This window comes from Eurytemora carolleeae, unplaced genomic scaffold (genome assembly GCF_000591075.1).
Source record: "Eurytemora carolleeae unplaced genomic scaffold, Eaff_2.0 scaffold43, whole genome shotgun sequence".
NCBI lineage: Eukaryota > Metazoa > Arthropoda > Copepoda > Calanoida > Temoridae > Eurytemora > Eurytemora carolleeae.
Genome location: NW_019396029.1, coordinates 103,657 through 131,625, shown reverse-complemented (window position 1 = coordinate 131,625; position 27,969 = coordinate 103,657). Strand labels below are relative to the sequence as shown.

The 27,969-nt window shown below is 35.1% G+C and overlaps 3 protein-coding genes across 7 annotated transcripts; all 3 read right to left on the bottom strand.

Moving 5' to 3' along the window:
* Nucleotides 1-204: 204 nt before the first annotated feature.
* Nucleotides 205-13,076, bottom strand: LOC111695352 (BTB/POZ domain-containing protein 6). Of its 3 annotated transcripts, XR_002763857.1 has the most exons (18): nt 12,985-13,076; nt 12,398-12,640; nt 12,250-12,333; nt 9,560-9,729; nt 8,688-8,789; nt 7,463-7,532; nt 7,158-7,229; nt 6,691-6,752; nt 5,388-5,477; nt 4,342-4,408; nt 3,902-3,979; nt 3,440-3,520; nt 3,198-3,293; nt 2,595-2,729; nt 1,895-1,987; nt 1,242-1,351; nt 563-643; nt 205-321 (listed from the first exon to the last, which is right to left on the bottom strand). XR_002763857.1 is itself a non-coding variant. In XM_023464660.1 (17 exons), exons 2-17 carry the CDS (start codon nt 12,638-12,640, stop codon nt 622-624), a joined length of 1,575 nt encoding a protein of 524 aa, XP_023320428.1. In that variant the 5' UTR covers nt 12,985-13,076; the 3' UTR covers nt 205-621. The 3 variants fall into 3 exon arrangements, 2 of the variants coding, with proteins under 2 accessions (XP_023320428.1, XP_023320442.1); XM_023464660.1 differs by having other exon boundaries at nt 205-643; XM_023464674.1 differs by lacking the exons at nt 12,250-12,333; nt 12,398-12,640; nt 12,985-13,076 and adding an exon at nt 12,151-12,209 and having other exon boundaries at nt 205-643.
* LOC111695381 (delta-aminolevulinic acid dehydratase) lies at nt 12,864-19,584 on the bottom strand. The gene is made up of 9 exons (XM_023464704.1): nt 19,505-19,584; nt 19,066-19,136; nt 18,643-18,772; nt 17,467-17,517; nt 15,887-15,989; nt 15,682-15,835; nt 14,612-14,873; nt 13,789-13,883; nt 12,864-13,451 (listed from the first exon to the last, which is right to left on the bottom strand). The coding sequence occupies exons 1-9, from the start codon at nt 19,559-19,561 to the stop codon at nt 13,388-13,390; spliced, it is 987 nt and encodes a 328-aa protein (XP_023320472.1). The 5' UTR covers nt 19,562-19,584; the 3' UTR covers nt 12,864-13,387.
* On the bottom strand, nt 19,568-27,147 carry LOC111695367 (nuclear inhibitor of protein phosphatase 1). Of its 3 annotated transcripts, none has more exons than XR_002763860.1 (12): nt 27,111-27,146; nt 26,747-26,819; nt 25,943-26,030; nt 24,945-25,028; nt 24,650-24,725; nt 24,218-24,263; nt 23,951-24,081; nt 23,196-23,363; nt 22,736-22,827; nt 21,787-21,897; nt 20,184-20,561; nt 19,568-19,775 (listed from the first exon to the last, which is right to left on the bottom strand). XR_002763860.1 is itself a non-coding variant. In XM_023464685.1 (12 exons), the coding sequence occupies exons 2-11, from the start codon at nt 26,816-26,818 to the stop codon at nt 20,419-20,421; spliced, it is 1,011 nt and encodes a 336-aa protein (XP_023320453.1). In that variant the 5' UTR covers nt 26,819; nt 27,111-27,147; the 3' UTR covers nt 19,568-20,188. The 3 variants fall into 3 exon arrangements, 1 of the variants encoding a protein (XP_023320453.1); XR_002763859.1 differs by having other exon boundaries at nt 20,189-20,561; XM_023464685.1 differs by having other exon boundaries at nt 19,568-20,188; nt 20,419-20,561; nt 27,111-27,147.
* Between the last annotated feature and the right edge of the window lie 822 nt (nt 27,148-27,969).

The window sequence follows — 27,969 nt, the reverse complement described above, 5'->3', positions numbered from 1 at the left end:
GATATTATTATAGTTATTATATAAAGTTTTTACAGCAATTCACGAGTCACATATGTACCGTTAAAATCTAAATTACTAAAATGTGACAAAACTTTCTCGATTGTTTTCTAGAAATCTACAATCAGATTTATTTACAAAACAAGGCAATTAAAGTTCTAAATGTTTATGGCAACCTATATATGAGACTGTAAACGGAATTACAAGTTACCCTTCATTTCATAAGAAGCATTTCAGATCCACAGCGGAACCTTTTAAACCATAATCTGTTCGATGATGTGGAAGAAATCTCGTTTTCTAGCTTGAAGTGTTAAATTCTGACAACTAAGTAGAATTGTAAATTATAAATAACCAGACAACATTTTTGGTCGGACAAAGAAACAGTTTGAATTTTTAAAAATAGAATGTGACTTGAAATTACAAGGACAGTCCCTCAAAGTAGAACCTGAGTTTTCAGCAAAAATCTGTTTTTATTTGGATGGTCGGAGGATGGGGGGGGGGGGGGCATACTCCGGCTACATAATTATAATATAGGAAAAAGAAGCAAATTTATTCTTTAAAAATCCTGAAGATAATTCAGAATAGTCTCTATCTCTGCTCCAGACCATAGATTTCACTTATATGCTATCTTGAGAATATTATCGACCTACAAGTACATATTTACTAAATTTTCACATCTCTTCCCATGGGGGAAATAAATTTTAGAAGCTTTTGTACAAATGGTACTTATAAAATCTAATTGATAGTTTTACCCTAAAATGCATACATTTCTCAAAGAGAAACTTAAAATCTAGCAACAGGGTGTCCCACGAAACATGAGAGAATCAAGACGATCTTTGATCCTTGATTTTTTGTAACATTCAGTCGCCAACCTACTTTAACAGGTATGATTCTTGAAACAATAACCAAAAAAAATCTTCTAGTCCTGGTATTTCCAAAAAGTGGTCTGCCTTTTTGGGAAAATGCTGAATATCTCCGGTAATATTGAAAGCACAAAAAACGTAGACCACATTTTGGAAATCGCAAGACTAGGGGAGGGGTATTTTGTGATTATTAATCCTAGAATTCTACTTCTGAAATTAAGTTTACAAAGAAATGTCGCAAATTACTTCAAAGATTAATGACGACCTCAAGTCGTCTTGCAACTGTAAAGTTTCGTGGGACACTTGGTTTAAAAAATGTTGATCACTTTTATTAATGTCAGAAAAAAATTTGAGAATAATTTCAATTTTGTTAGTACTGACCTAATAAGGCCATCCCGTTGCGTGTCATTGGGTTGACCGACACAGAAGGTGAAGAAACTACCATCACAGTTTACGCGTCGGGTACAAACACCCATAGGATACCAACCAACCTACAGTACATATATATATAAATAAAGGAATTGAGTCTTTGACACAAACTCAAGTTTTCTAATCCCCATATCTATTCAACCTGATGGTGTAAACCATTGATATTTCAAACCTTTATTATTTAATATAAAAAAATTCATAGTTTGCAATATTTAAGATGTGCGACATTTGGCTGCAAAGATATAGGAATGGGAAAATTTGAGTTTTTGGCAAAGACTTAATTCCTTTGACAGGAAAGAAGTAATGCAAATTCAAAGAAAATGAATCAATTAAAACAAATTGAAAAAAAGTCCAGACAATGAAATGCAGCTGGGCGAAACCAAAAAATCTGTCTCGTCTCTAATATGAGTAAATCATTTGTTTTGTTAACTATGAAGGTGGTATGAAAAAAATTTAACTCTGAAGGTGGTATGAAAAAACTTTAACTATGAAGCTGGTATGAAAAAAATTTTACCTAAAGAAGTTCTTCAATGTTCTTACAGGTTTAAATGATATTATTCATATTAGTAACAGAGGGATCTAAAAGACGTTTAGATAAAGTTTACCTTATTAAGCACCATGCCTATCCTGTAAACCCTGTTGGCTTGTATCTTTACAGATCTATTAAAGCAGATCTCAATCATAGAGTTCCAATTCACCTAAACCAGTTTACTTATATAGATTATTGTATCTTTACAGATCTATTAAAGCAGATCTCAATCATAGAATTCCAATTTACCTAGACCAGTTTACTTTTATAAAGGTTTTTATATTTTTACAGATCGATTGTTTAAACCTGCGCCACCAGGACCACTAGGTGGTTTTTGGGGAGGAGGAATGGCCTGATTTAACTCAAAAATCTGTTTCGATACAGGAGGAGGAGATATAGTCGGAAAGGAATATGCCTCAGAAAATTTCTCAATTTGAAAAACTACTAGAGTAATCCTTGAGAAATATCCACCTTTCATCATATTAAGGCTAATTTTGAAAAAAAAATAGGGACGTCCTAGCAGTTGCCAAGCTGCTAACTTAGAACTAGGTTGAGAGGCTCCTGCTTTACTATTTCTATTAACTCTGTATTGTTTACACACATTAGATCTTTTTTTCCAAATTGCCAGAAGGGACAGTCAACAAAAGAAGAAAATAAAGAATGAAGGATGAAAATATGATGACAAGAATACAAAATAAAATATTTTGTATCATCTGTATTCTGTACCCAATAATATAAAAATTTTGAATTTAAAAAGAAATAAATGTTATATATACCTTAGCAGTGAAGTGTGTGTATGTGAGTCGAGTTCCCTCCCCATCTAGTAGATGGGAGTATAGTAGTTCATTATATCCTTCCCCTTGTAGGAGTTCTACTCCTTCCAGGGGTACTCCTTCAGGTATATCAGTCACCTAGATATGAGTTCATTATATCCTCCTCCTTGTAGGAGTTCTACTCCTTCCAGGGGTACTCCTTCAGGTATATCAGTCACCTAATTAGGGAGTTCATTATATCCTTCTCCTTGTAGGAGTCTACTCCAAACAAGGATATCTCCATCATCCTTGGATCAGAAAAGGGTTAAAGGCTACCATTGTGAATCAAACATGTCCCTCTCTAAATAGTTTGGGACACCCTGTATATACCTGACTTGGTACTTTTATACAATGTAAATGGGACACCCTGTATATATCTGACTTGGTACTTCTATTCCATGTGTATGGGACACCCTGTATATACCTGACTTGGTACTTCTTTCTATACAATGTGTATGGGACACCCTGTATATACCTGACTTGGTACTTTTATACAATGTGTATGGGACACCCTGTATATACCTGACTTAACTTCTATTCCATGTTTATGGGACACCCTGTATATACCTGACTTGGTACTTCTATTCCATGGATCCAAACATCTCTATCCACTGTGAAGGTGACACTACAATCCAGTATAGAAGTGTTCAAGCAATGAGGCTCCTTAATGTTTAATAAAATATGAAAACTACAAAAACCGTATAATAAAATACTGAAAAAATACTAAGGCGAATGAAGTGTCGGAGAGACTTCTTTGCCACTAGTTGACAACTTAGATGAATTTCTAAATTTTATTTTAAATACGAAACCTGCATCATTGCTCGTTTACACCAGAGTTTAGTTCCTAGATCTAGATCAGAGGCTGCTTGTACACTTGGACCCTTCCTTACCTAGGGGACAGTTAGAATCAATATTCCAGGGGTGTATATTTTCTGAAAAAATCATTCCCCCGTTTTCCGCCAGAAGTTATGTATGTATGAGCTCCGTACAAATACTTGTTAGGTTTTTATTCTTTTAATTGGTGAGTATAAATGATATTTAGGGGGAAAAAATAAATTTTCGGTAAAAATTATCAAAAAATAATGAAAAAACTTGCTTTCTTATGTCCCACTCATTTTCCCCCACAGGTTATAATTCTCAAAAATATACAGTATAAACCCCCCGATAAACAATGAACATTGAACACTCTTACAAATAAGTCTAGAATATTTTTTTTTCCATTTTAAAACTTTTAATTTTTTTAAACATGAACCCCTGAGAAAATATATTACCTCTGTTATTGAGTTCATATGTTTAGGTAAATCCCAGGAACCAGGACAAGAAATATTCATTAGAATAGCAAAACTTTCCTACAATTGTAGTTGATCAATTGTATTGTAAAAATATCGTCTTTCTTTAAACAATAAACAAGGATAAATTTGTCTGATGAAACCCATCCTTCAAGTAACCCCCATTTAAATAGGGCATGTCCGTTTAACAACGATATCAATGTCATCAACACTAGGAAAGATATCGTCGTTTCTTTAGCTTGAATAGTGTTTAATCGTAAGTTTCTAACAATTTCCTGCATGGTTTCTGTAAAGCAGATGTTAGCGAGTCTTCCTCATTTTTATAAAGATAAAGGTTTCAAAGGTACCTTTTTGAATCTGGAATGCTACTCAATTCTAAAGCTTTTCATGTCTCTTCTATATTTCTTGGTTAAAACTTAAACCTGTTGTGTAAGAAGTCCAGATCTTGCTGGACCGGCAGCAAACTCAGCAGCAGTTAGTGTCAGGTACCTAGAATAGGTAGAGTCAGTTACCTAGAATAGGTAGTTTCAGGTGCCTAAAGTAGGTAGTGTCAGGTACCTAGAGCAGTTAGTGTCAGGTAAACAGAGTAGGTAGTGTCAGGTAAACAGTTAGTGTCAGGTAAACAGAGTAGGTAGTCTCAGGAACCTAGAGCAGTTAGTGTCAAGTACCTAGAGTAGGTAGTGTCAGGTACCTAGAGCAGTTAGTGTCAGGTACCTAGAGTAGGTAGTGTCAGGTACCTAGATTAGGTAGTGTCAGGTACCTAGAGCAAATAGTGTCAGGTACCTAGAGTAGGTAGTGTCAGGTTCCTAGTGCAGTTAGTGTCAGGTACCTAGAGTAGGTAGTGTCAGGTACCTAGAATAGGTAGTGTCAGGTACCTAGTGCAGTTAGTGTCAGGTACCTAGAGCAGGTAGTGTCAGGTATCTAGAGTAGGTATTGTCAGGTACCTAGAGTAGGTAGTGTCAGGTACCTAAAGTAGGTCGTGTCAGGTACCTAGAGTAGGTATTGTCAGGTACCTAGAGTTGGTATTGTCAGGTACTTAGAGTAGGTATTGTCAGGTACCTAGAGTAGGTAGCGTCAGGTACCTAGAGTAGGTAGTGTCAGGTACCTAGAGTAAGTAGTGTCAGGTGCCTAGAGTACGTTTTGTCAGGTACCTAGAGTTGGTATTGTCAGGTACCTAGAGTAGATATTGTCAGGTACCTCGAGTTGGTAGTGTCAGGTACCTAGAGTAGATAGTGTCAGGTACCTAGAGTAGGTAGTGTCAGGTACCTAGAGTTGGTATTGTCAGGTACCTAGAGTAGGCAGAGTGTCAGGTACCTAGAGTTGGTATTGTCAGGTACCTAGAGTAGGTAGTGTCAGGTACCTAGAGTAGGTAGTGTCTGGTACCTAGAGTAAGTATTGTCAGGTACCTAGAGTTAGTATTGTCAGGTACCTAGAGTAGGTTAAGAGTATATTTAAAAACATGTATTACCTAATTAGAAACAGTGCTTCTCCCAGAACGAATCTTTTCTTCTCCGGTGAGACTTCTACACCTCGTCTTTCACACTCTTTAGTTGACCATCTACACAACATAGTCTTTAGTAGACCATCTACAAGTAGACCATCTACATAATATTGTCTTTAGTTGACCATCTACACAACATAGTCTTTAGTAGACCATCTACACAACATAATCTTTAGTAGACCATTAACACAACATAGTCTTGAGTAGACCATCTACACAACATAGTCTTTAGTAGACCATCTACATAATATTGTCATTGATTGACCATCTACATAATATAGTATTTAGTTGACCATCTACATAATATTGTCTTTATTTGACTATCTACACAACATAGTCTTTAGTTGACCATCTACATAATATAGTCTTTAGCTGACCATCCACACAACGTAGTCTTTAGTAGACCATCTACATAATAAAGTCTTTAGTTGACCATCTACGTAATATAGTATTTAGTTGACCATCTACATAATATTGTCTTTATTTGACCATCTACACAACATAGTCTTTAGTAGACCATCTACACAACATAGTCTTTAGTTGACCATCTACATAATGTAGTCTTTAGTTGACCATCTAAATAATGTAGTCTTTAGTTGTCCATCTATATAAAATATCCTTTAGTTGACCATCTACATAACATAGTCTTCAGTTGACCATCAACATAATGTGGTCTTTAGTTGTCCATCTACATAAAATATCCTTTAGTAGACCATCTACATAATAATGTCATTGATTGACCATCTACATAACATATAGTCTTTAGTTACCATCTACATAATGTAGTCTTTAGTGGACCATCTACATAATATTGTTATTGATTGACCATCTATCTATATAATGTAGTCTTTAGTTGACCAAGTTAAAGAAGAAGAAGTAGAAGAAGTATATAGTCATTTTTGGGAAACATAACATTCCCAGACTAAATTTTCCACCATATGCATGTTGAGCAAAAAGAAATTGAAGTAAATATATTTCCCTTTTTTCTGTGGAAATCCAACATTTTATAAATAGATGTTGGGTTTGGAGTTCTATTGATGAGATCCTACATATTAAAGCTTACCTATCTATAGCATCAAATAGATGTTGGTGTTGGAGTCCTATTGATGAGATCCTACATATTAAAGCTTACCTATCTATAGCATCAAATAGATGTTGGTTTTGGAGTCCTATTGATGAGATCCTACATATTAAAGCTTACCTATCTATAGCATCAAATAGATGTTGGTTTTAGAGTTCTATTGATGAGATCCTACATATTAAAGCTTACCTATCTATAGCATCAAATAGTAAAACTTCAGGGGCAGATAAAGTATCTCGGGACAGAAAAATCTATTAAAAAAATTGTTTGTTTTTTTAAATCAAAATTTTATATGTTATGTGCAATGAGCGAAGTGTTAATCGTTTTGGTCCGAATAGAACTTCCCACACTTCAAAGCTGTATTCGTGATAGAGGTTCGGAGTAAAAGTTCGCTTTAATAAATCGTTCAATAAATCCAAAAAAAGAACAAACAGTTTTAACACGTTCGTTTTTGGTTTATGTTTGGCTTGTTTTGTGCATTTATTTTCTTAAATGGTCAAAATTTGGCATTATGTAAGAAAAGTAAATGTTTAGAATGAACAATTTTAAAAACAGTTGTTTTTCTTACACATTGAAAAATGTTGACCCTAAGAGAAAACATATTTAAAAAAAACGATTAATAACACAATATAAACATATATATTATATATATATACCTGTAAAGTTGATTGTTCTACATCCTCCCAGGAGGGTTCATTTATTATCTCAATAGTTTGATTTGTTATAATCTAGAAAAAAAACAAAAAAACTATATTAGAACAGTTATATTATTCGGGAATAGATTACTCGTCTCTAACTCAAATTTGTATTCCATTTACACCTTACAACCTGGTGGTGAAGACTCTTTTATTAAAATTGTTGGGTCTAGCAGAAATACTACGACATCAGGTTGCAAAGATAAAGGGATTATAAAATTAATGTTTAGGTCAAGTAATCAGTCTCTTTTCATTTAATTTTCAACCTGTAAACTTTTCTCTAATAGGATGGGCTCTTCAAAAAGTTTGGCAAATTCATAAATACGGCAGGCATTCCTGAAACAAATAAGGAGGGTGAATATTTTTTAAGAATTACTTTTAATGTTCTAGGAAAAAAATCATAAATTGGACATCAAAAAGGCAAGTTTTTTCATCCTTTTTCATCCTTTTTACTTAAAAAATTATCAATTGATTTTACAAGAGAAAATATATTATAAACCCCTGCAAATTATTTGAATGTTTATTTAATATCAAGAACACTGAATAGCGAGTCATTTAATGATATTATATATTAGAGTCAAATGAAGTGATAAGTGACTCTTTGTTTGAAGTAGGAATCCTCTAATTACAAAGATCAAAAATGTGGAATAAATTTTTGTTTTCTAGTATATAACATGATTTTAATTCTTTAACTAATTTAGTGAAACCAAAATTGAAAATAATCATCATGGATTTCTTATTCATTCTTGACCATACAAAGTTTCAGGAGGGTACCGTTGTGAATCGGACATCCCACCTTATAAATTGAGGGTCATTTGAATTTACGTCAGTAGTAGGGTACCCTAAATAAGACCAAGTTGAGATATTTGTATGATGAAGACCGGAATGATGTGACATGTAGTCAAACAAATTCAGGATTTTTTTTTGAGATCGGACCACTCTTACCGTCTGATATACTTTTCAGAAATATCCATGTAGAGTCATACATAGATAAAAATAAAATATTTCTTGAACTTGTCATGTCATGCATCATTAAAATTGAAATTTTTGAAAAATTTCAAAAATTGATTGAGTAAGGTTCAAAAAACCTCCAAAAAAATGTACTTTTCCTCATGACGGGTTTTTTTCCCTAACTCAGTCAATTTTTGAATTTTTTAAAAATTTCAATGGATTTAATGTTTTTAGACAATTACAAAAAAATTATATCTAACATGATAAATTCAAGAAATATTTTTTGAGCCATGTACACTTCAACTACGTGCATATTTCTGGAAAGTATATCAGACGGTAAAAGTGGTCCGATCTCAAAAATATTTTTTCCCCCCTGAATTTGTATGATTATTGACTAAATATCACTTCATTCCAGTCTGCATCATACAAATACTTGGTCTTTTTTGGGGTACCCTTATCAGATGTCCCTTTTAAAACAGCTAAGATTTTATTTAAATTTTTTTAAATAATAAAAATATGAAAATTTAAAAACTTTTCCACCTAGGGTAGAGATCTCTCCAGAGAAATTTAGTACATTCTTCAACAAGCTCAGGGAGCATATACTTCTTAGCAGCATAGCAGATATCACAAACAAGCTCAAAACTAGAAATAACAAGGTCATGGAGCATATACTTCTTAGCAGCATAGCAGATATCACAAACAACCTCTAAACTAGAAATAACAAGGTCAATGAGCATATACTTCTTAGCAGCATAGCAGATATCACAAACAAGCTCAAAACTAGAAATAACAAGGTCAGGGAGCATATACTTCTTAGCAGCATAGCAGATATAACAAACAAGCTCAAAACTAAAATAACAAGGTCAATGAGCATATACTTCTTAGCAGCATAGCAGATATAACAAACAAGCTCAAAACTAGAAATAACAAGGTTATGGAGCATATACTTCTTAGCAGCATAGCAGATATCACAAACAATAAATGTTCCATTTCCTTGAAGTGAATTAATGCAAAAGATTTTTTTTGTATATCCCTTAAAGCCTCAAAAGAGAACAGATTTTTTTATTGTAATCATATACATAAGGGGAAACAATATCTTTAAAGTAGTAATCTCTGTTTGGGTGTCTGTCTGTATGTATGTCCGATCATAACTCATGAGCCTCTAACCTGATTTGCCACAAGTTTTAGTTGGGAATCTAGGTAGATACAAAGGAAAATTCTAATTTGAGTAGGTTGCCTTTTAAAGTTAACAAAAATTTGCCCACCAGTATAAATTCGGGGAAACATGATATTCCTGACATTCACAGCGTTTTCTAAATTACACAAACACTACACACAAGTCGATTCATGAACCTTGAACCGTATTTGTCTGTTGTAACGGCAGCAGCATCATTGATAAGAAGGATATTTACCTGGCAAGGTTTACTTCATCAGTATATATATACTCGAGCATACAAGAGAAAGCATCAGGTTGAACATCAGAGATTTTAATCTCTCGTTTAGTCTCCGCCAAACCTCCGTAGAACATTGCTTCAAACACAGGGGAGGACATGGCCAGGAACATCTTGTGCACATGGAATATCTAAATATTGTTGAGGTAGGTTAGCAGGACCTAGGATTATTAGACCCTTGGATCCGTATACTTAAAGTGAGTGACTGGCATTGCATGGACGTTGAACTCAGAATGTAGTATTGTGGAGAAATTTTTTAGGATTCATTTTAGACATTTAAAACTTATTAATAATGTGTAATTACTGAGTTTGAGCGCAAAGTCGAGATTAAAATCATCCATTAGGGTGGTTCCATATTTTTGATTCTTCCCCCCCCCCCTCGTAAATTTTTTTTGAATTCCTTCTCCAAACTTGACAACTCAAAAGACATAGATTAAACTCTTCTTAGATTTATTATAGTATCATCTAAAAAAATTTACTTATTCTTACTTAATTAAACAGTAAAAAAGTCTACAGGGACATGTAACTGATTTTCTTGGTTCTTCCGTAGCTGTCAAGAGTTGCAGACAGATCTGCAAACTTCAGTTTGGAGTACTGTCTGGAAAGTCTGGCGTTGTCCAACTTTCTTACAAAGGTCATCTCCTTCATAGACTCATCCCTGATTTCAGGGATGATTTTTTTCTTTAAGATATGATGAGGAGGATCATTAAAAGCTATGATAAGCTCTCTTGAGAAAAAGCTTGATGTGAGGTTTCTTCCATTATTAACTAGTATATTCATGAGGGATCCCACACTTTCACAGTACGCTTCAGTATATGATTTGCATGGATGCTATCTCATTTGGACTACTGCCGTTTGAACTATTGTTCATTTGAACTATTGTTCATTTCAACTACTGCACGTGGGACCACGTGAGTAGTGTAAATGAACAATAGTTCAAACGAGTAAATATATTGCTCATTTGAACTATTTTTTAGNTTTACCCTTTCTTTTCCCCTATTCCCTTTTCCTTCCTCTTTCCCCTTAATCATCCCATTCACATCCCCTTTCCTTCCAACATCCCCTTTCCCATCCTCATCCTCTATAACACACCCTTTCACCATTCCCTTTCCTTCCCTTTTCCTTCCCCTTCCCCTTCCCCTCTTTTGTGACCTTTGATTTCTTTACCCCCCAGGGGGGGGGAAATGGAATTATATACACCCCTGCAAAAAGTGTAAAAAAATTCTACAGTAAACTAATTAGATGTTTAGGAACATATTTCTTAATTAATTAATTCTCAATTAATCAATGTCATAATCAATTATTTCTTTTTCATCATTATATTGAATTTCTAATTCTTTATGAATTTGGTCGCCGATCTCTTAAAATTCTTCAAATGACATCTTTTCAATAAAAATTTCAGGAAATCTACCTAAAAAGTTTGTGAACAATAAGACATTACAGATACCAATTACTAAATTAAATTACTTACTTTCGATAATAATATTTTCTCAACCTGTTCCTTAACAACTAATTAGTTAATTGTAGAATTTGTACTACATTTTTCGTCGTCGTTATTTAATAATTTTTAAAAAATCGATTCTCAAAACGTAACCACCAAAATGGATGATTTTGAACGTCTACTTTGCGCTCAAACTCATTAATTACACATCATTAAAGCGTTTTATATGTCTCAAATGAATTCTTAAAAAATTCTTCACAATGCTACATTCTCAGTTCAACTACCATACATAGCCGGTCACTTCCTTTAACTGAAATAATTTGTAGCTGAAAAATTTCCGGCTATGTTGATCAGCAGTGAATGAAGAAAAAATAAGCCCTTTGGACAAATTTGTGACTAAGCCCCTGCTTTAAAAGAGTCTGAACCTGGAATTGGACCCGAAGCATTAATTTCAGCACTGATCCAGGATGTAAATTGTTCATTTTAATTAATCAATTAAAGTGATTTAAAATTCGGTGATGGTGATGGACCAAACCTCTGTAGAGTAAAAAAGTAGATGTTAGTTCCACATTTATTGAAAATATATTTCGGTCTGGGTTGACCCTCGTCAGTTCTAACGATTAAAGTGAATCGCTGGGGGTGTTCTGGATCACATTCGACTTCACCCATCAGTACTTTCCCTCACTATACGTATTTTATTTACATCTGGGGTCGTCTGTTAAATCGGCCCAGGTTTTCTTCCCCTTGTTTAAACCTGGGTTTTTGGGTTTCAAAGGGAGGGTGTAATCATTGTTTTACATCAAACAAAGGCAATAAGATGGCAGTCTTTAGAAACACCACTTTTAATGGTTATTGAGTGTAAACTCCTAAATCATGATACTTAACTCAAAATTGACAGTCCTTAAACCAACCTCTATATTAGAAGGTAGTCCTACAATAAACTCATAGTCCATTAACCAACCTTAATATTAGGAGGTAGTCCTACGATAAACTCACAGTCCATTAACCAACCTTTATATTAGGAGGTAGTCCTACGATAAACTCACAGTCCATTAACCAACCTTGATATTAGGAGGTAGTCCTACGATAAACTCACAGTCCATTAACCAACCTTGAAATTAGGAGGTAGTCCTACGATAAACTCACAGTCCATTAACCAACCTTAAATTAGGAGGTAGTCCTACGATAAACTCACAGTCCATTAACCAACCTTGAAATTAGGAGGTAGTCCTACGATAAACTCACAGTCCGACCATAAACCGGTTTCTAGTAGATGTTTACCCCGCTCGGTCACCTAAAACAAAACGTTAAGAGATTTCTGTTTGTTTGTCAAATATTTTTAATGATTTATTTCAAACCTTGCATTTAGTTGTCTGCCAATCCGGTGCATTCGGATTTCTGTATAAAGCTGGCGGAAATTTGGCGGAGGTTCTAGGTCCAGGGCGGAACCCTGGTATACTCCCCGGGTACCCGGAGAGGTCTGATACACCTGGTAATCTTGAACCCTGGTAGTAACCAGGATATTGAGAAACAATTTTGTACTGATCCTGGTCTCTACCAAGGGCAGGGCCGGACCCACTGGGCCCGGAACCATTGGACATCTGAAATTTTATAATCTATGAAAATAATTCTATAAATTTTTATAAAATATAATTATTATAAATATTAGAAAAATATCATGAAAGACCCCCAATGTATAATGTATATAGTATATAATACAGTATATTTTAATATTCAACAATTTCATGAAGTATTCAAAACAATTTCTTTAAAAATTAATTAATACAAAAACCAACGATAGAGACAGGGAAGAAAATGGCCAAATATCTGTTCCGCTGTTTATAGACACATGACAAAGTATTATTTACATTGTTTTATAATATAAGTTTATGAATAAAATTCATAGAACTTCACAAAAATTCATGACAACCTACGAGATACTTACAAATATAGTTTTACTGCATCACAGCTAGATATTATAACACTTTTTAAAAAAAATCAGATCTTAATAATTTAGAGACTATAATTCCTCGATTGCATTTGTCTAGAGCTATAAACTTTTGAATAGACTGAATGAGTTAAACTAATGCTTTCAACCTCTTTTTGGTCAACACTTCTAAGAATCGAGCAATCAGAGAGGCTGAATTTAAATGATTGGTTTAACTTAAAGTTCTTATCAGTGTTTCGAAATTTTAGCCAACGCGCAATTTGAGCTGGTGATTGGCGGCTCAGCGACGCGGTACAAATTAGTTTAATTTGATCGATGAGAGATCGATTGATCTCTCAGAAAAACAAGGAACAAACGAGATACACTCATTGAGTCTGTTTAAAAGTAGGTTAGATATTGTCTACTCCTTGAGCCAAGTCAGGATCTGTGGGGTAAAGTAGGAGATAATCACATCAGCTCCAGACCTAATGGAATAAGACTTCAATTAAGAAAATTTATGAGAAAAAATAAGGAAGAAGGGGGGGATGGGGGGGGAGGGGCAATGAGCATAGAAAATCATTTCCCCAACTTGCAAAGACAATTTTGTTGAGATTTTCTGGCTGACTTCTAAATTTTTGAAGAAATAACTGATTTTTGGAAACCAGGGAATAAAAAGAGAGAAAATTTTGCAATTTAATATTTATTTTGTAACTTCAGGGAGATGAAAATAAGAAAAATATCAAAAATACATTAAAAAATTCTACATTTTCGTTTCTAAGAGTATTAAGCGCAGAAAAAAAAAGGATTTCGTCTGTTACGCACCTACGCATTCCAGTAAGGACCTCGAGCAGCGTATTCTTGAGATCGAATGCTCCAGCAGCTGCTCCGTGATACAGCATTGCATATTCTCCAGAGACCTTCATACGCAATATTACGCTTTTTGTAAAAACAACAGATCCTTATAAAAAAAGGAGTTCCCGTCTTAAAAGAATCCCGGCCGGATCATGCATCGGGTTTTGTATACAGGGGTGCATATTTCCTTGAAAAATTACCCCGCCCTCCTCCTTCTTTGAAAAGCGTCATATTTCCCCAGAAGCTGTGCTTAGGATCCAGATCCGGTTCGGTTGGATCCGCAAAATTTTGGCTTCCTGGATCCGGATCCGGATCCAAGGGGTAAAATATCAAACAAAAACTGCAAAAAAAAACTTTTTTACTCCTAAAACCCAAATCTGAAAATTTGAAAAAAGAGAGATTATAAAAATGTCCTGATTTCTTAATGGGTCATCAAGTTTTATGATAAAAATAAGCGAAAAAAATTGAAAATTATTTTTTGTTATAAAAATCAGTAAATCTTAAAGAATTGACCTGGATCTGAATCCGGATCCATTTTTTTCCAATGCGGATCCAGGAGCCGGAACCGCATAAAAATTATATGGATCCTAAGGACTGCCCAAAAGTAAGGAGTTTTTCGTTGAATTGGAAATAATAAATTATTTTTAGGGGAAATTAAATACATTTTGGGGAAAAAGTATCAATATGAATGAAAAAAGTCCTAGTGGGCCCACCCAAGTTAACAGTGAAAAAGTTTAGCGGCGTGTCCCTTTGCAACCCCNCTAAAACTATTTACCCCTGAGTAGAACCGTACCTGGTAAATAAACATAGGATGGTTGGGGAATGCATTTTTAGTTTCTCTGACCAGGTCTAAATACGCCATTCCAGGCTTCACCATCAACATATCAGCTCCTTCAGATACATCCCTCGCTGCTGCTCGCGCGGCAAGTCCCCTAGATCCAGAGGGCAGTTGGTAACATTTCCGGTCACCGAATGCCGGCGCCGACTTTGCTGCTTCCCTGAATGGTCCGTAGAAGGAGGACGCAAACTTAACGGCGTAACTCAATACAGCTACTCTAAGAAAAAGAAAAAACATATTTCATCAAATTAAAAAATAAATGATTGATTTTCTTAGTTTTCTGTTGCCAAATATAATATATTTGGCTTTTAAGGCGCTCATTTTTAACTTTTAAATATTGATTATGTAGTCACACGTTTTTCTTCGTACACCATAAAAACTGAGCATTTTCATGGGAAAAAAACCAGTGCTTAGGATCCATTTAATTTTGATGCGGATCCCGATCCGAATCCTGGATCCGTTCTGGAAAAAAATGGATCTAGGTCATTTCGTTAAGATTTACTGATTTTTTGTAACAAAAAATAATTTTAAAATTTTTTATTTTATTTTTTCGCTTATTTTTATCCTAAAACTTGATAAACCATTCAGAAATGAGAAAATTTTTACAATCTCTTTTTTTCAAAAGTTCAGAGTTGGGTTTTAGGAGTAAAAAGTTTTTTTTTGCAGTTTTTGGTTGATATTTTACCCCTTAGATCCGGATCCGTGGGTCCGCATATTTTTGCGGATACGGATCTAGGAAGCCAAAATCTTGCGGACCGGATGCACTGGGCAAAACAAATCCGTTTAGTTCCTTGGTTTATGAAAACCAACAAAAAGACAACAAACAAATCTATCTATGTAGAAAATCTAGACAGCGGGGAACGAAGGGGCAAACAGATACAGTTTGTTAGGGGTGGAAGTGAACAAATGATTAAATTAACGTCTATAAAAGATGTATCATGTAATCATGTATGACTAAAAATACAACGGCTTTGTAAATTTTTTTTTTTTGATAAATCATGAATAATTAGACGAGGTTCTATTACCTGGCAAGATCATTCTCTGCCAGTATTTTCTTGATTGCTCCAACCCTTCCGTCCATCATATCCGAGGGTGCAACTATATCAGCTCCGCACTCGGCAAACGCAAGCGCTTGCCTAGCCAACAAAGGAAGACTCCTCACATTATCAATTGTTCCATCTGATAAAAATAACAGTTTTTTTACAAAAAGATTCGAATAGAAATGTTTACCTTTGTTAAGAACTCCACAATGTCCATGGGAAGTATATGGGCATAGACATACATCACAGGCGACGGTTAAACTTGGGAACTCAGCTTTTATTCCTTCAACTGCCTAGGAATATAGTTATAAAACTGGGATTTGGTACTCCGCCTTTATTCCTTTAACTGCCTAGGAATAAACAACTCAGCTTAGGAACTCCACCTTTATTCCTTTAACTGCCTAGGAATAAACAACTAAGCTGGGGAACTCCACCTTTATTCCTTTAACTGGCTAGGAATTAACAAGTAAACAAGTAAGCTGGGGAGCTCCACCTTTATTCCTTTAACTGCCTAGGAATAAACAACTAAGCTGAGGAACTCCACCTTTATTCCTTTAACTGCCTAGGAATAAAAAACTAAGCTGGGGAACTCCACCTTTATTCCTTTATCTGCCTAGGAATAAACAACTAAGCTTGGGAACTCCACCTTTATTCCTTTAACTGCCTAAGAATAAACAACTAAGCTGGGGAACTCCACCTTTATTCCTTTATCTGCCTAGGAATAAACAACTAAGCTGGAGAACTCCACCTTTATTCCTTTATCTGCCTAGGAATAAACAACTAAGCTTGGGAACTCTACCTTTATTCCTTTATCTGCCTAGGAATAAACAACTAAGTTTGGGAACTCTACCTTTATTCCTTTAACTGCCTAGGAATAAACAACTAAGCTGGGGAACTCCACCTGTATTCCTTTATCTGCCTAGGAATAAACAACTAAGCAGGGGAACTCCACCTTTATTCCTTTATCTGCCTAGGAATAAACAACTAAGCTTGGGAACTCTACCTTTATTCCTTTATCTGCCTAGGAATAAACAACTAAGCTTGGGAACTCTACCTTTATTCCTTTAACTGCCTAGGAATAAACAACTAAGCTGGGGAACTCCACCTTTATTCCTTTACCTGCCTAGGAATAAACAACTAAGCTGGGGAACTCCACCTTTATTCCTTTAACTGCCTAAGAATAAACAACTAAGCTGGGGAACTCCATCTTTATTCCTTTAACTGCCTAGGAATAAAAAACTAAGTTTGGGAACTCTACCTTTATTCCTTTAACTGCCTAGGTATAAACAACTAAGCTGGGGAACTCCATCTTTATTCCTTTAACTGCCTAGGAATAAACAACTAAGCTGGGGAGCTCCATCTTTATTCCTTTAACTGTCTAGGAATAAACAACTAAGCTGGGGAACTCCATCTTTATTCCTGTTACTGCCTAAGAATGTAAATACTAAGCTCCTACTGTATTCCGTTAATTGCCTGAAAATATAATAAATAGGCCTTTTATCTCCGCCTTAAATTATATTAAGAATCTATGTCTATTATTGGCAGTTGCAGAATAAAAATAATACTGAAACGCCTTTAAACTCAAGATTTAAAATCCAGAGTAATCTAAACCTTAATCTTCTCCTATTTTCTTTCTTCTGTGCAGAAAACTCAGATCTTAAAATATATTCCATAAGGGAATTTAGATAAAAATTACGGTGACAGTCAGATCTAAACAACCATGTCAGAGAGTCAATTCCATTGAAGTATACATCTAAATAATATTTATACCTTGAATACTGGATTCTTTTCTTTATCCATCCCTGCAGAACCCTCTTCATCCTAAATAATTATTTGTTTTGACGAAAGAATTTTTTTTGAAAAAACACATGAATCAATCATTTTAAAATATATCAATATTAAAATACAAAAACTAAAAATCATATTAACAAACCTTATCAAATCATGAGTAAATAAATCGATGTTAGGTGCTTTCCCAAAACCTTTTTTCAATGCTTAGGATCCGGATCCGGATCCGCATCAAAATTAAATGAATCCTAAGCACTGACCTTTTTCCTAAGTGACAACTGTGCATTTTCCCAAGCGGCAACTTCCCAAGTCTGTCCTTGTCACAGCGCTTGGTCCCCTAGCCTGTTCAATTGTTGTTGTTGTAGTAGCCATATATAACCATAGTAGCGTACATGGACATGGAAACTGGATGTAAAGTTCTTTTTGCCACCAACTGAGTGGATTTAAGGTTCGTACACCAGAGAAGTTTGTTACAACTGTCTCATGGACCCGAAAACTTCATGAAACCTACTCAATTATTACATCACCATGGCCGATTGAGTGTTGGCAGGTTTTCACGTTATGTCATTCAACGTCATGACCTCCGACAACGACTGTAATTTAATATCACCGGTCAGAATGCTAGGAGCATGAGCAAGATGTTCAATCCTAGGTTGCAATTATAGTTGCAATCTCAGGAAGAAGGTTTGAACCCTCAGTTCCGTGACTTGGAAGTTGTGACGCTACTCACTAAGCAACGGAGCTCCTGTAGCCTGTTCTAGCCACAGCGCTCGGATCCCTAGCCCATCCTAGCCGCAGCGTTCGGCCCCAGGATATCCTAAAAGAATCTAATTGATCCAGTTTCCGCACGATGAGATCAATGCTTGATTCTGAGATTAATACACAACAGTTTTCACATCTGATCAGTTTATTGTTTGTCCGTTTGTTTGTCTGAGCCTAACTCAGGAACCACTTGAATGATTTGCCTAAAATTGGGGAACTCGGTAGAGCCACATGAATGTTCTTAGCTAGGTTTTGAGATTCTAAGTTGAATGGGACGAAAATTTAGTTTCCCGGTAAAATCGACCAAGTGCTGGTAAACACTGGGAGTAACAATGAATAACCTGGGCAGCGCCAGGATCCCAATACAGCTTGTTAATAAACATTAAACATTCTTACCTTAGGAACCTTATTTGGAACTCCAAAGAGAAGAACGGAGGATAAACCGTCCTTTACCAGAGGCCGGAGATACTCAAGGACAGAGACTACTCCGTATCTGCAAACTCCGGGTAGGCTGGATATCTCCTCTCTGATAAAATATAATTTTTGCTTGTATTTTATTTTTTATTATTACAACTAAAATTAGCAGTTCATCTGTGACATTTGAATATTTGGAGTGGATAAATATGACATTTGCCCGAAAATTTATTTACCCGACATTTACATTTGTACTTTGTATGCTAGCTTTGGGATTTTGTAGGCTACAGCAAATGTAAATGTCGGGAAAATGTACCATTGGGACAATTTGTCCTTGGGCTAATGCATTTTGGGCAAATGTATTTTGGGCATTTAAGTATGTATGTATCAATACCCTTGGGTTACCTAGCCTCTGGGTCATCTACAATGAAGAGAGGCAGCATAAAATTATGTGAATGTATCTCAGTACCAGAACTCTGAAAGAAAAATAAAAAACATACAGCGATACCATAAAACTGTGAAATGAAAAGATGACATTGAATGCATTTCACAATTATTTGTGATTTTAAAAAGCAAAAAAAACTGGCCAGTAGCTTGAAAATCAATTTATTTAATGAAATGGTTCTGTACTCTGTATACTGTATACTGTATAGATTGCACATTTAGATTTCAACTTTACAATAAGTAATATTATTTAAAATAGATCAAATCAAATTCTATCAGACTATTAGAGACGTCCTAATAATAACATATTTGATTCCAAAATTAATTTACAAAGTCAGGACTGGACTCAGGTATTCAACATATCTCTGACATTAAAGAGAACTGAAAATATTCTACCCACCTGCCATAGTCTGAGTGTGCTATTAGTGTACCCTGAGTGTAAACCAAACCCTGTCATCTTTAATCTGAAAATATTAAACAGAACATAGAAAACAAACAGCTGAGAATAACTTAAAGGGACGAATATCGACAAATCTCCAGGATTTAAGATTCAAGACAAAAATTGTGAGATAAATTCGTTACATTCACAATTCCGCTCTAAATACAAAAGAAAATTATTTCATAACAGGGGAACTAAAAGTTTTCGGCTTTATCGTCAAATAGTTTAAGTTCTTTAGTTTTAACAAAAAGTAAACATAGGGCAGGGCGTCTCAATTTACTTGAGAATGAAATGACGACATTTTCCTCTTCGATCTTTGATATTCTATAAATGACAAGACTCGTTGAAAAGAGGTGGAACTCATAAGTTTGTCCACACTCTCAAGTCCTGAATTGAATTCTTATTCAAAATTTAATCATTTTAGAAAAGGGTGGCAATTTAATGTAAAACCCCAAAATTTAGAATGACAGGAATGATTTAGGATGGTTCCGGTAAGGAAAATAATTGGACATCAAATTGGCAAGTTTATTCACCCTTCAGTACAAAATATGCCATACATCTTGGGAATTGATAAAAAAAAAAGTTCACAACAAAAAGGCTCAGCAAGTCGTCATTAACTGCCATGTTTATTGAGACACACCTAACCTGGGGGAAAAAGAGGTAATCAATTTTATATCATACATTGTAATCCATTGTTTGAGATTAGGACAACGTTTTCACGTTTTCTGAGGATCTGCAAAAAAATGTTTGGTTTAAAGTTTAGCTTTTCATCAGTAAAAAAAAACGAGATATGAACCCTGAACAGTATCCAGAAGGTTTTGACTCCAGTGGACTGTAAAGTGTAAAGGATGGAAAATGAAAATGTTACGCCTTCCCTAGAACAGTCCCTGGGCCGGACCAGGTTTCCGTCCTGGCCACGCCTCTTTGGCGTATTTTTTCTTCTTGGGTTCATTGGGATTTTCTCCGCCCTCGGCAGGACGAGGACGCTTTTCTCCAGGTGGTAGCATATCCACAGAACCTAGAATAGTAGATATATATCTTCAGATTTATTACTCCTTCTCTAAACATTAATTTTTCTACTATCTTAAATAATTGATACAAGTTATCTCAGCACGAGTTTTCTTTTTTCATTTCAATGAAGAACTTATATGTGTGAGAAAAACCGCATTTATCTACTTATTTAAACCTCACGGTCCCACCAATACACCTAGATAACCGTATACGCTTAACATCTCTCTTTATTTTAACAGAATACATGGATATTGGATATCAAATCAAATCAAATCAAATCAAATCAAATCAAATCAAATCAAATCAAATCAAATCAAATCAAATCAAATCAAATCAAATCAAATCAAATCAAATCTAATCAAATTAGTAGGGATGGCTTAAGGCTCAGTAATATGGGTTCAAGTTTCAAGTCTTGCCGACATCCGGGGTTTTCAGCCCGATCTCTACCAATAGTTTGAAATGTTTTACTCAGGGTTAATATTCCAGACATATTGGAGATTATGTTTATTTGATGCTTAACAATGATATATGCAATGCCGTGTATGTTATGTCCATATTTCTTTTTTTACAAAATGTTAATTTCTACCGAGCTACTCAATACCCTTTACAAATTTGCACTTGCGGTAAGTGTCAATTAAATATATATATTTATATGTTAATTGTTTCAAATGCCATCAGTTGTACACCCCCTTCCATGGTATGGAGCACATACAACGCTAGGAACATGTTTCCGCTGACTGGATACATTTTAGAAAAACAAATGACATGTGTAGAATATTTGTTCAGTCTTCAGCTTCAATATTCATTTTAATATTTCATTCATTTTTAAATATTGCATTTATTTCATTAACACATGATTCCCAGGATTAAAGACGTAAATTTAAGTGAGTCTCTATGTCCGATTCACATTGGTTCCTTTAAAGCTTTGTCCGATCGAGAATTTACACGAGATATCAATCCTTTTCTCCTTAATAAGTTATTCACTTCAAATGCGGTTTACACTGTTAAGTGATTTGCGAATTTCTGCTACAGAAACAATATGGAGGAGATTGTCAGAATTAAAAACAACTTGTTAAGCTAGAAAAACGACCATATCTTTTACATCATTGATTATATAATCGTTTAAAAGGTACTTAGTTGTGAATCGGGAACGCCCCTTTTCAAATTAAAAGGTCACTTTAAGTCATATTGATTAAAAAATATACCCGAAAATAAATGTTTAATAAACCAACCTGTAATCTTGATCCCAATATCTATCTCTGGAGCAGGGTTAGGTAAGGGTAGACCCAGAGAAGAGGATAAACTACGGCTAAATGCTCCAGTCTCAAGATCATCATACAACCCTGGGAAAAACCGAGATAAGTGTTGTTTTACACAACTAAATTGTTACAGGGTTTGTTTTAGGAAAAAATATATTGAAATTTAATCATTAGTCAACAATATTTTTTGGCACATAAAAAAAAACAGCAAAACATTTTTTTGTGAAAAATATTTTTTCTTCAGAAATCAATTGGAAAATATTTTGACTATTCTGATTGAAAAAATCTATTGACAAATAAAAAAGAAATTACAAAAATTCTTCGAAAATTGTTAAGAGCATTTTTAATTATATATTATTATCATTATAATCATTCAAATTTATAAAGGGACAGTATAAGTAATTTCATAAGACTGCTCAGTTGAGAAAGGAAATTTTTTAAAAGATATTTTTTGTTTGTTTAAATAACCTCTGTGTTAGTTATGGTACCTAGAGGTGGATATTTTCTCCTGTCCAGGGATGTATATTTTTAAGAATAACCCCCCCTGGGTGGGCAATTAATTTTTGAAGATCTAAGGGGAAAAAATCAAAATTGGAAATCAAATCCAACGAAGTGAAAATCTGAAAGGGAACCCAATGTGGAACCCCAGACTTCCTTCAGGAATCAGGGGACTACACACCACCGTGCAGATCGCGGCCTGGAGTCCAATCAATATTCAACAGACAAGTTTTTTCATCCTTTTTTATACTGAATACCCCAAAAAATTATTCATTTTGCCCTAAAAATCATTTTTTCCCCATGGAGCGAATTAAACCTTTCAAACATACCTAACTTCTGGGAGAAAAAATGTTTTCAAAGGGGGGGGGGGGGCGGGAATGGAGTGACTTTAAAAAAAAACATTCTTTCTTCTGTATGCTTAAACCTGGTACAGATTGAGGATGTTGGTTGCTTTCCTTGATTTTAGCTGAGAACTCATCTTGCACCTCTAATCCTAAACCTAGATCCTGGGCTTTCCTGAACACAACAAATTAAAAAGTAATTAATGATAATTTTAAAATATTTTGTAATTAAAACCTTTAAAATAAAATAAAAATCATAATTGGAAAATAAATTCCTCCTCGTTTTTAAATTACAAAAAAATTATGGGTATTATTTGTATCCTTTCTTATTAAAAAGCTCAAAATAAAATCGATGTAAATTTTTTCATTAAAAATCATCAAAGCGAATGACAAAATTGATATTTTCAGCAAACATGTGCTTTTTACCCCCCCCCCCCCGAAAAGTTCAATCTTTACTTCTGGTTGAACTGAAAATTTGTACCTGCACATAAACCATATAGCGTTTATTCCTTTAAATGAAAAAAACATGAACATCAAACTAACCTTGGTTTAGTTGGTATAACTGTTGTGAAGACCATATTCCTGAACCTGCCGATGCTAGGATCAATATCCTCGGGGTTGATCACCTCCTCCTCCTCATTAAACGTAATTCGGATCTTCCGCCGGCGGTTCAAACCGTCGTCTTTAGGTATACCCATCATAGAGATACGCCTAGAACAGTCATATTGTTCAAGAAGTTCCTAAAGGTGTAAATATTTTGGATTTATCCCGGGGGAGGGGGTGATGTATCACTATTGCACGGGCGTTAAATATTGTTCTTTAGCCGAATTGATTTGAGGCCACGTGTAGATGCACATGGGGGTTCCATGTCGATTGTTTGGGTCCCTTTTCAAATCTTTTTATTATTAATAATAATATTTTTAGGGTGATGTATGAAGATTTGGTTTATGTTGCGGGTAGGTTTATAGTAAATTTCATTGATTTTTGTTTGTCCCACCATTTTAGCGATATTAACCCTTGAAAGATTTTTGACACTCATCGCAGGGGGGAAATTATTTTGAAAATGGTGCCTGGAAAACGAAACTATTTTTCAAGTGTGAAAAAAAATCCTGTAGATCATTTTTTTAAAACCCGAAAAGGGATCATTTATATCAATCAAATTAAGTGTAAATCTGAAAGGTAACGTTGTAACCTCTAGACTACTTTCAGCAACACACCGTGTAGCTGCGACCTGGAGTCCAACCCGAGATATAGAGCACAATTTATACTTTGGATTGAAAATACTTTGTTATACTGACCTATTCTGTGCAGTATTGTACTCGGTCAGGTTATCCAACTCATTTTCAGTTTCCGGAAGTCCAAGAAGACCGCCGCCGTCCAGCTCACTTCCAGTCTTTTCCAGCTCGTCCATAATTGGCCGGTGCAAATTCTAGGGTAAAAATTAAAGTTATTTTTTTCCAGGAGGGGGTTGGGGCTCAGCCACCATAGTTTCCTAACTGTATACGCGTAAAGCGAAAAGATATCCCAATAATAACATTTTAAAAGATAAAAAGATCTAAAATTACCTTTGGCCTTTCTCTTATAATATATCTTCTCGATGATTCTCCAAACCTAAAAACCAACAACTATTAATTTCTATCTAAAGATGATTAATATTTGTTTATCAACTAATTACCTCGAGAAGTACTTTTATATTCGAATATAAATAAAAAAAATATCAAAAGGTCTAAAAGCTATGCAATAATAAAAAGTTCAAGAAAATTTGAGTTTGTCGATTGAATCGATGTGTTGGGAGATTTCAAAAATTTTAAGTTTAAGTTAAATGACGAGTCTCTTTCAGTACAGCGGCTTTACTCAGGATAATAAATTTTGTGGATGTTTTGTAGGCAAAATTGGTCTTGGTAATCTTTGGTAAAGAAAAATTTCCAGAAGTTTTCTAGTAATTAGTTTCAATATTTCTACCCCAGCCGGGCTCTAGTTTGACTAGAACTGTTTACCTGAATGTAGAATCTACTGGAAGCTGAGTAGGTTTGTTTGATTCTATTCGGAAATTTCCGATAAAAGTTCCGTGAGCTGAAATATTTTAAATTATACTAAGGAAAAGGGGAAGTAGTGAAAACTCAAATAGTGTAGACTCGTAGGGATATTTATTTAGGCATCCCAAGGGACAGTAAAGTACCATAACAACCCAAAAATGTGAAAAATAGAGGGATCAGATAAAAATGCGGTTAATAGTTTTTTACAAACAAACTTTAATTTTTGAGGGGGTGGGTAATAAATAACAGCACTTACTGCTGCCCAAGTCCACTAAAAAGCTTCTTTCCAGATGTTTATGCCAGATAAGAGCAGCATGAACTCGAGAACAGGAACCATGATCTAGAATATAGAACAGATAAGAGCAGTATGTACTCGAGAACCGGAACAATGATCTAGAATATAGAATAGATAAGAGCAGCATGTACTCGAGAACAGGAACCATGATCTAGAATACAGAACAGATAAGAGCAGCATGTACTCAAGTACAGGAACCATGATCTCGAATATAAAACAGATAAGAGCAGCATGTACTCGAGAACAAGAACCATGATCTAGAATAGAGAACAGATAAGAGCAGCATGTACTCAAGAACAGGAACCATGATCTAGAATAGAGAACACATAAGAGAAGCATGTACTCGAGAACAGGAACCATGATCTAGAATATAGAACAGATAAGAGCAGTATGTATTCGAGAACAGGAACCATGATCTAGAATAAAGAACAGATAAGAGCAATATGTACTCGAGAACAGGAACCATGATCTAGAATATAGAACAGATAAGAGCAGTATGTACTCAAGAACAGGAACCATGATCTAGAATATAGAACAGATAAGAGCAGCATGTACTAAGAACAGGAACCATGATCTAGAAAAGAGAACAGATAAGAGCAGCATGTACTGAAGAACAGGAACCATGATATAGAAAAGAGAACAGATAAGAGCAGCATGTACTCAAGAACAAGAACCATGATATAGAAAAGAGAACAGATAAGAGCAGCATGTACTCGAGAAAAGGAACCATGATCAATAATAAAGAGCAGATAAGAGCATAAAAATAGTTGACCAAAACGTTTTTTGATCATGCTTTTTTTATCGGTCTTATTAACCAACCCTGGGCCAAATCGTGTCCCAAAGAAAAGAATCGAAACCATTTCGCCGTTCAGAAGTTTTGTATTGATACAAGTATGGCAACAGATAAGACAAACAGTTAGATAATTGTATAAACTTATCAAAATGATTGTTTTTCTTACCAATACAAAAATCGTTGAGCTGCGGGTTCCGACCGAAAAGATAACATTTCTTATCGTCAATCATTAACTTCTGAATTAGCTTTCCATCCTAAACAACAAATTAAATAATCTTCTTAAATACTTTAGTAAAAAAATATTTTACATTTAAAATGGTTCTAATAATATATATAAAAAGGACATTTATATATAGGGTCCGTCCTAGAGAACGATTTTTGGATCCCCCCCCCCCCCCTCCTATCAATTTTGTGCATGACCACTTTTTCAACAATTTTCAATTAAATTAGTATTTATTAGGGTTAGGTTAGGTTAAGACACTTTCTGGGACGAGCGCTGCGGCCACGGGTTAGGTTAAGTTATGACATGTTCTGGGCCGAGCGCTGCGGCTAGGACAGGCTAGGGGGCCGAGCGCTGCGACCACATGTCTTTCATTAAGACCCAAGTACAAAATTGATAGGAGGGGAGGGGGGATGGCCCAGGGAGAAGGGGGGGTCTAAAAATCGTTTTCTAGGAAAATACCGATATATATTAGAGACAAAACGCAAGGAAAAAACGCACAAAATGTATGGCAATTATGGAAGATAGTTGAAAAATTGCTTTAAAATTACGAAATGGCTTATCGCCTATGGCCAGCCTCAATAATAAGAAAATATATATACATATGTGATTATGTTTCTAAATATTTATATTAGCTTCTGTACAATTTTTAGTTAGGTATTGTTTTAAACGAAACAAGTTTATGGATTTTCCTAACATCGCCTTTGCAATTCCTAAATAAACTGTCAACAGAACCAGTTCAAATTTTACCTTCAGGACGTCAAGATGTAGACCACCCAGTGGTTTCCCAGCCCAAGAAGGTGGATCATAGCTAGTTGTCATTCTTAAATAAAGTTAAATATTTTAACGTAAAAATAACTTTTACCTTCAGAGCGTAAGTTTTTGCTAAAAAGTTTAATATACAATAATCATTGTATGACTACACAAGTGCACAGTACTGCGTCTCTAGAGCGTAAAAAAAATAAGAGGAAAAGAGGGTAAAAATCTATGTTTTTTTGAGACCAGGCCATCTCGGAGTCAAGCGCTGTTGCTAGGACAGTGCAATATTTTACGGGGGTTTCAAAAAAACGAAACAAAATACAAGGCAAACAAAGCTATTGTGCAACGCCCTTACATTATGATTTAGCAATATAAAGAAGATTGTGTTTCGTAGAAAAAAGTTGTTTTCCGTCTGAGCGCGAATGCTCCGTTAGCGTTTAGATAATATACTTTAGGTTATTGCATACAAACAGAAAAGACGACTTGTGTACATTTAAATAAAAATAACAACTTGATAAAATTAAAATGCAATAGAAAATGGAAAAGGAATCAAATAACGAAGAATCAGATGAGAAAAGAAAGGAGATGATACATGGGTTCAGGTTGGATCAGATATACATATTGTGAGAAAAAAGTTGCCTGGAGAAGGAAGTAGAGGCCGATAAAGGGAGAAGATTGTAGCTACATCGTCTATACGCAACATCCCCCCTACTGAATTTGTGACCTACTAACTTTCCGACCTACTGCAATATCGGACCTACGCCAGCTGTTTATTTTAGTATTATTTGAGGGTTAGGTTAGGTTAAGACAATTACTGGGCCTAGCGCCGCGGCTAGGACAGGCTAGGGGGCCGGGCGCTGCGACCACAAGTCCATATAGCAGCTGTAATACCACGTGCTAGTAGGTCGGATGTGTAGTATAGCGGATTTGGCGTAGGTCAGAAGTGGAGTATATGGCGGATATGTGGAGGTCGAAAAATACACTATACCGCCAGGATAAAGGGCCAATTTGGAGTAGAGGATACAGGGAGAAGCGAGAGAGTTTCTGAGAGTATCCTTGATACTGAAGATAAGGGGAGAATGGAGTTGAGAATACAGAGAGAAGAGATCGAAAGAGTAGCCAGGATACAGGGAGAAGGGAGTAGAGAATACAGCTGGAAAAGGTTGGATGATATTGGGAGAAAAGAGTAAAGGATATCTAGGGAGAAGGTTAGA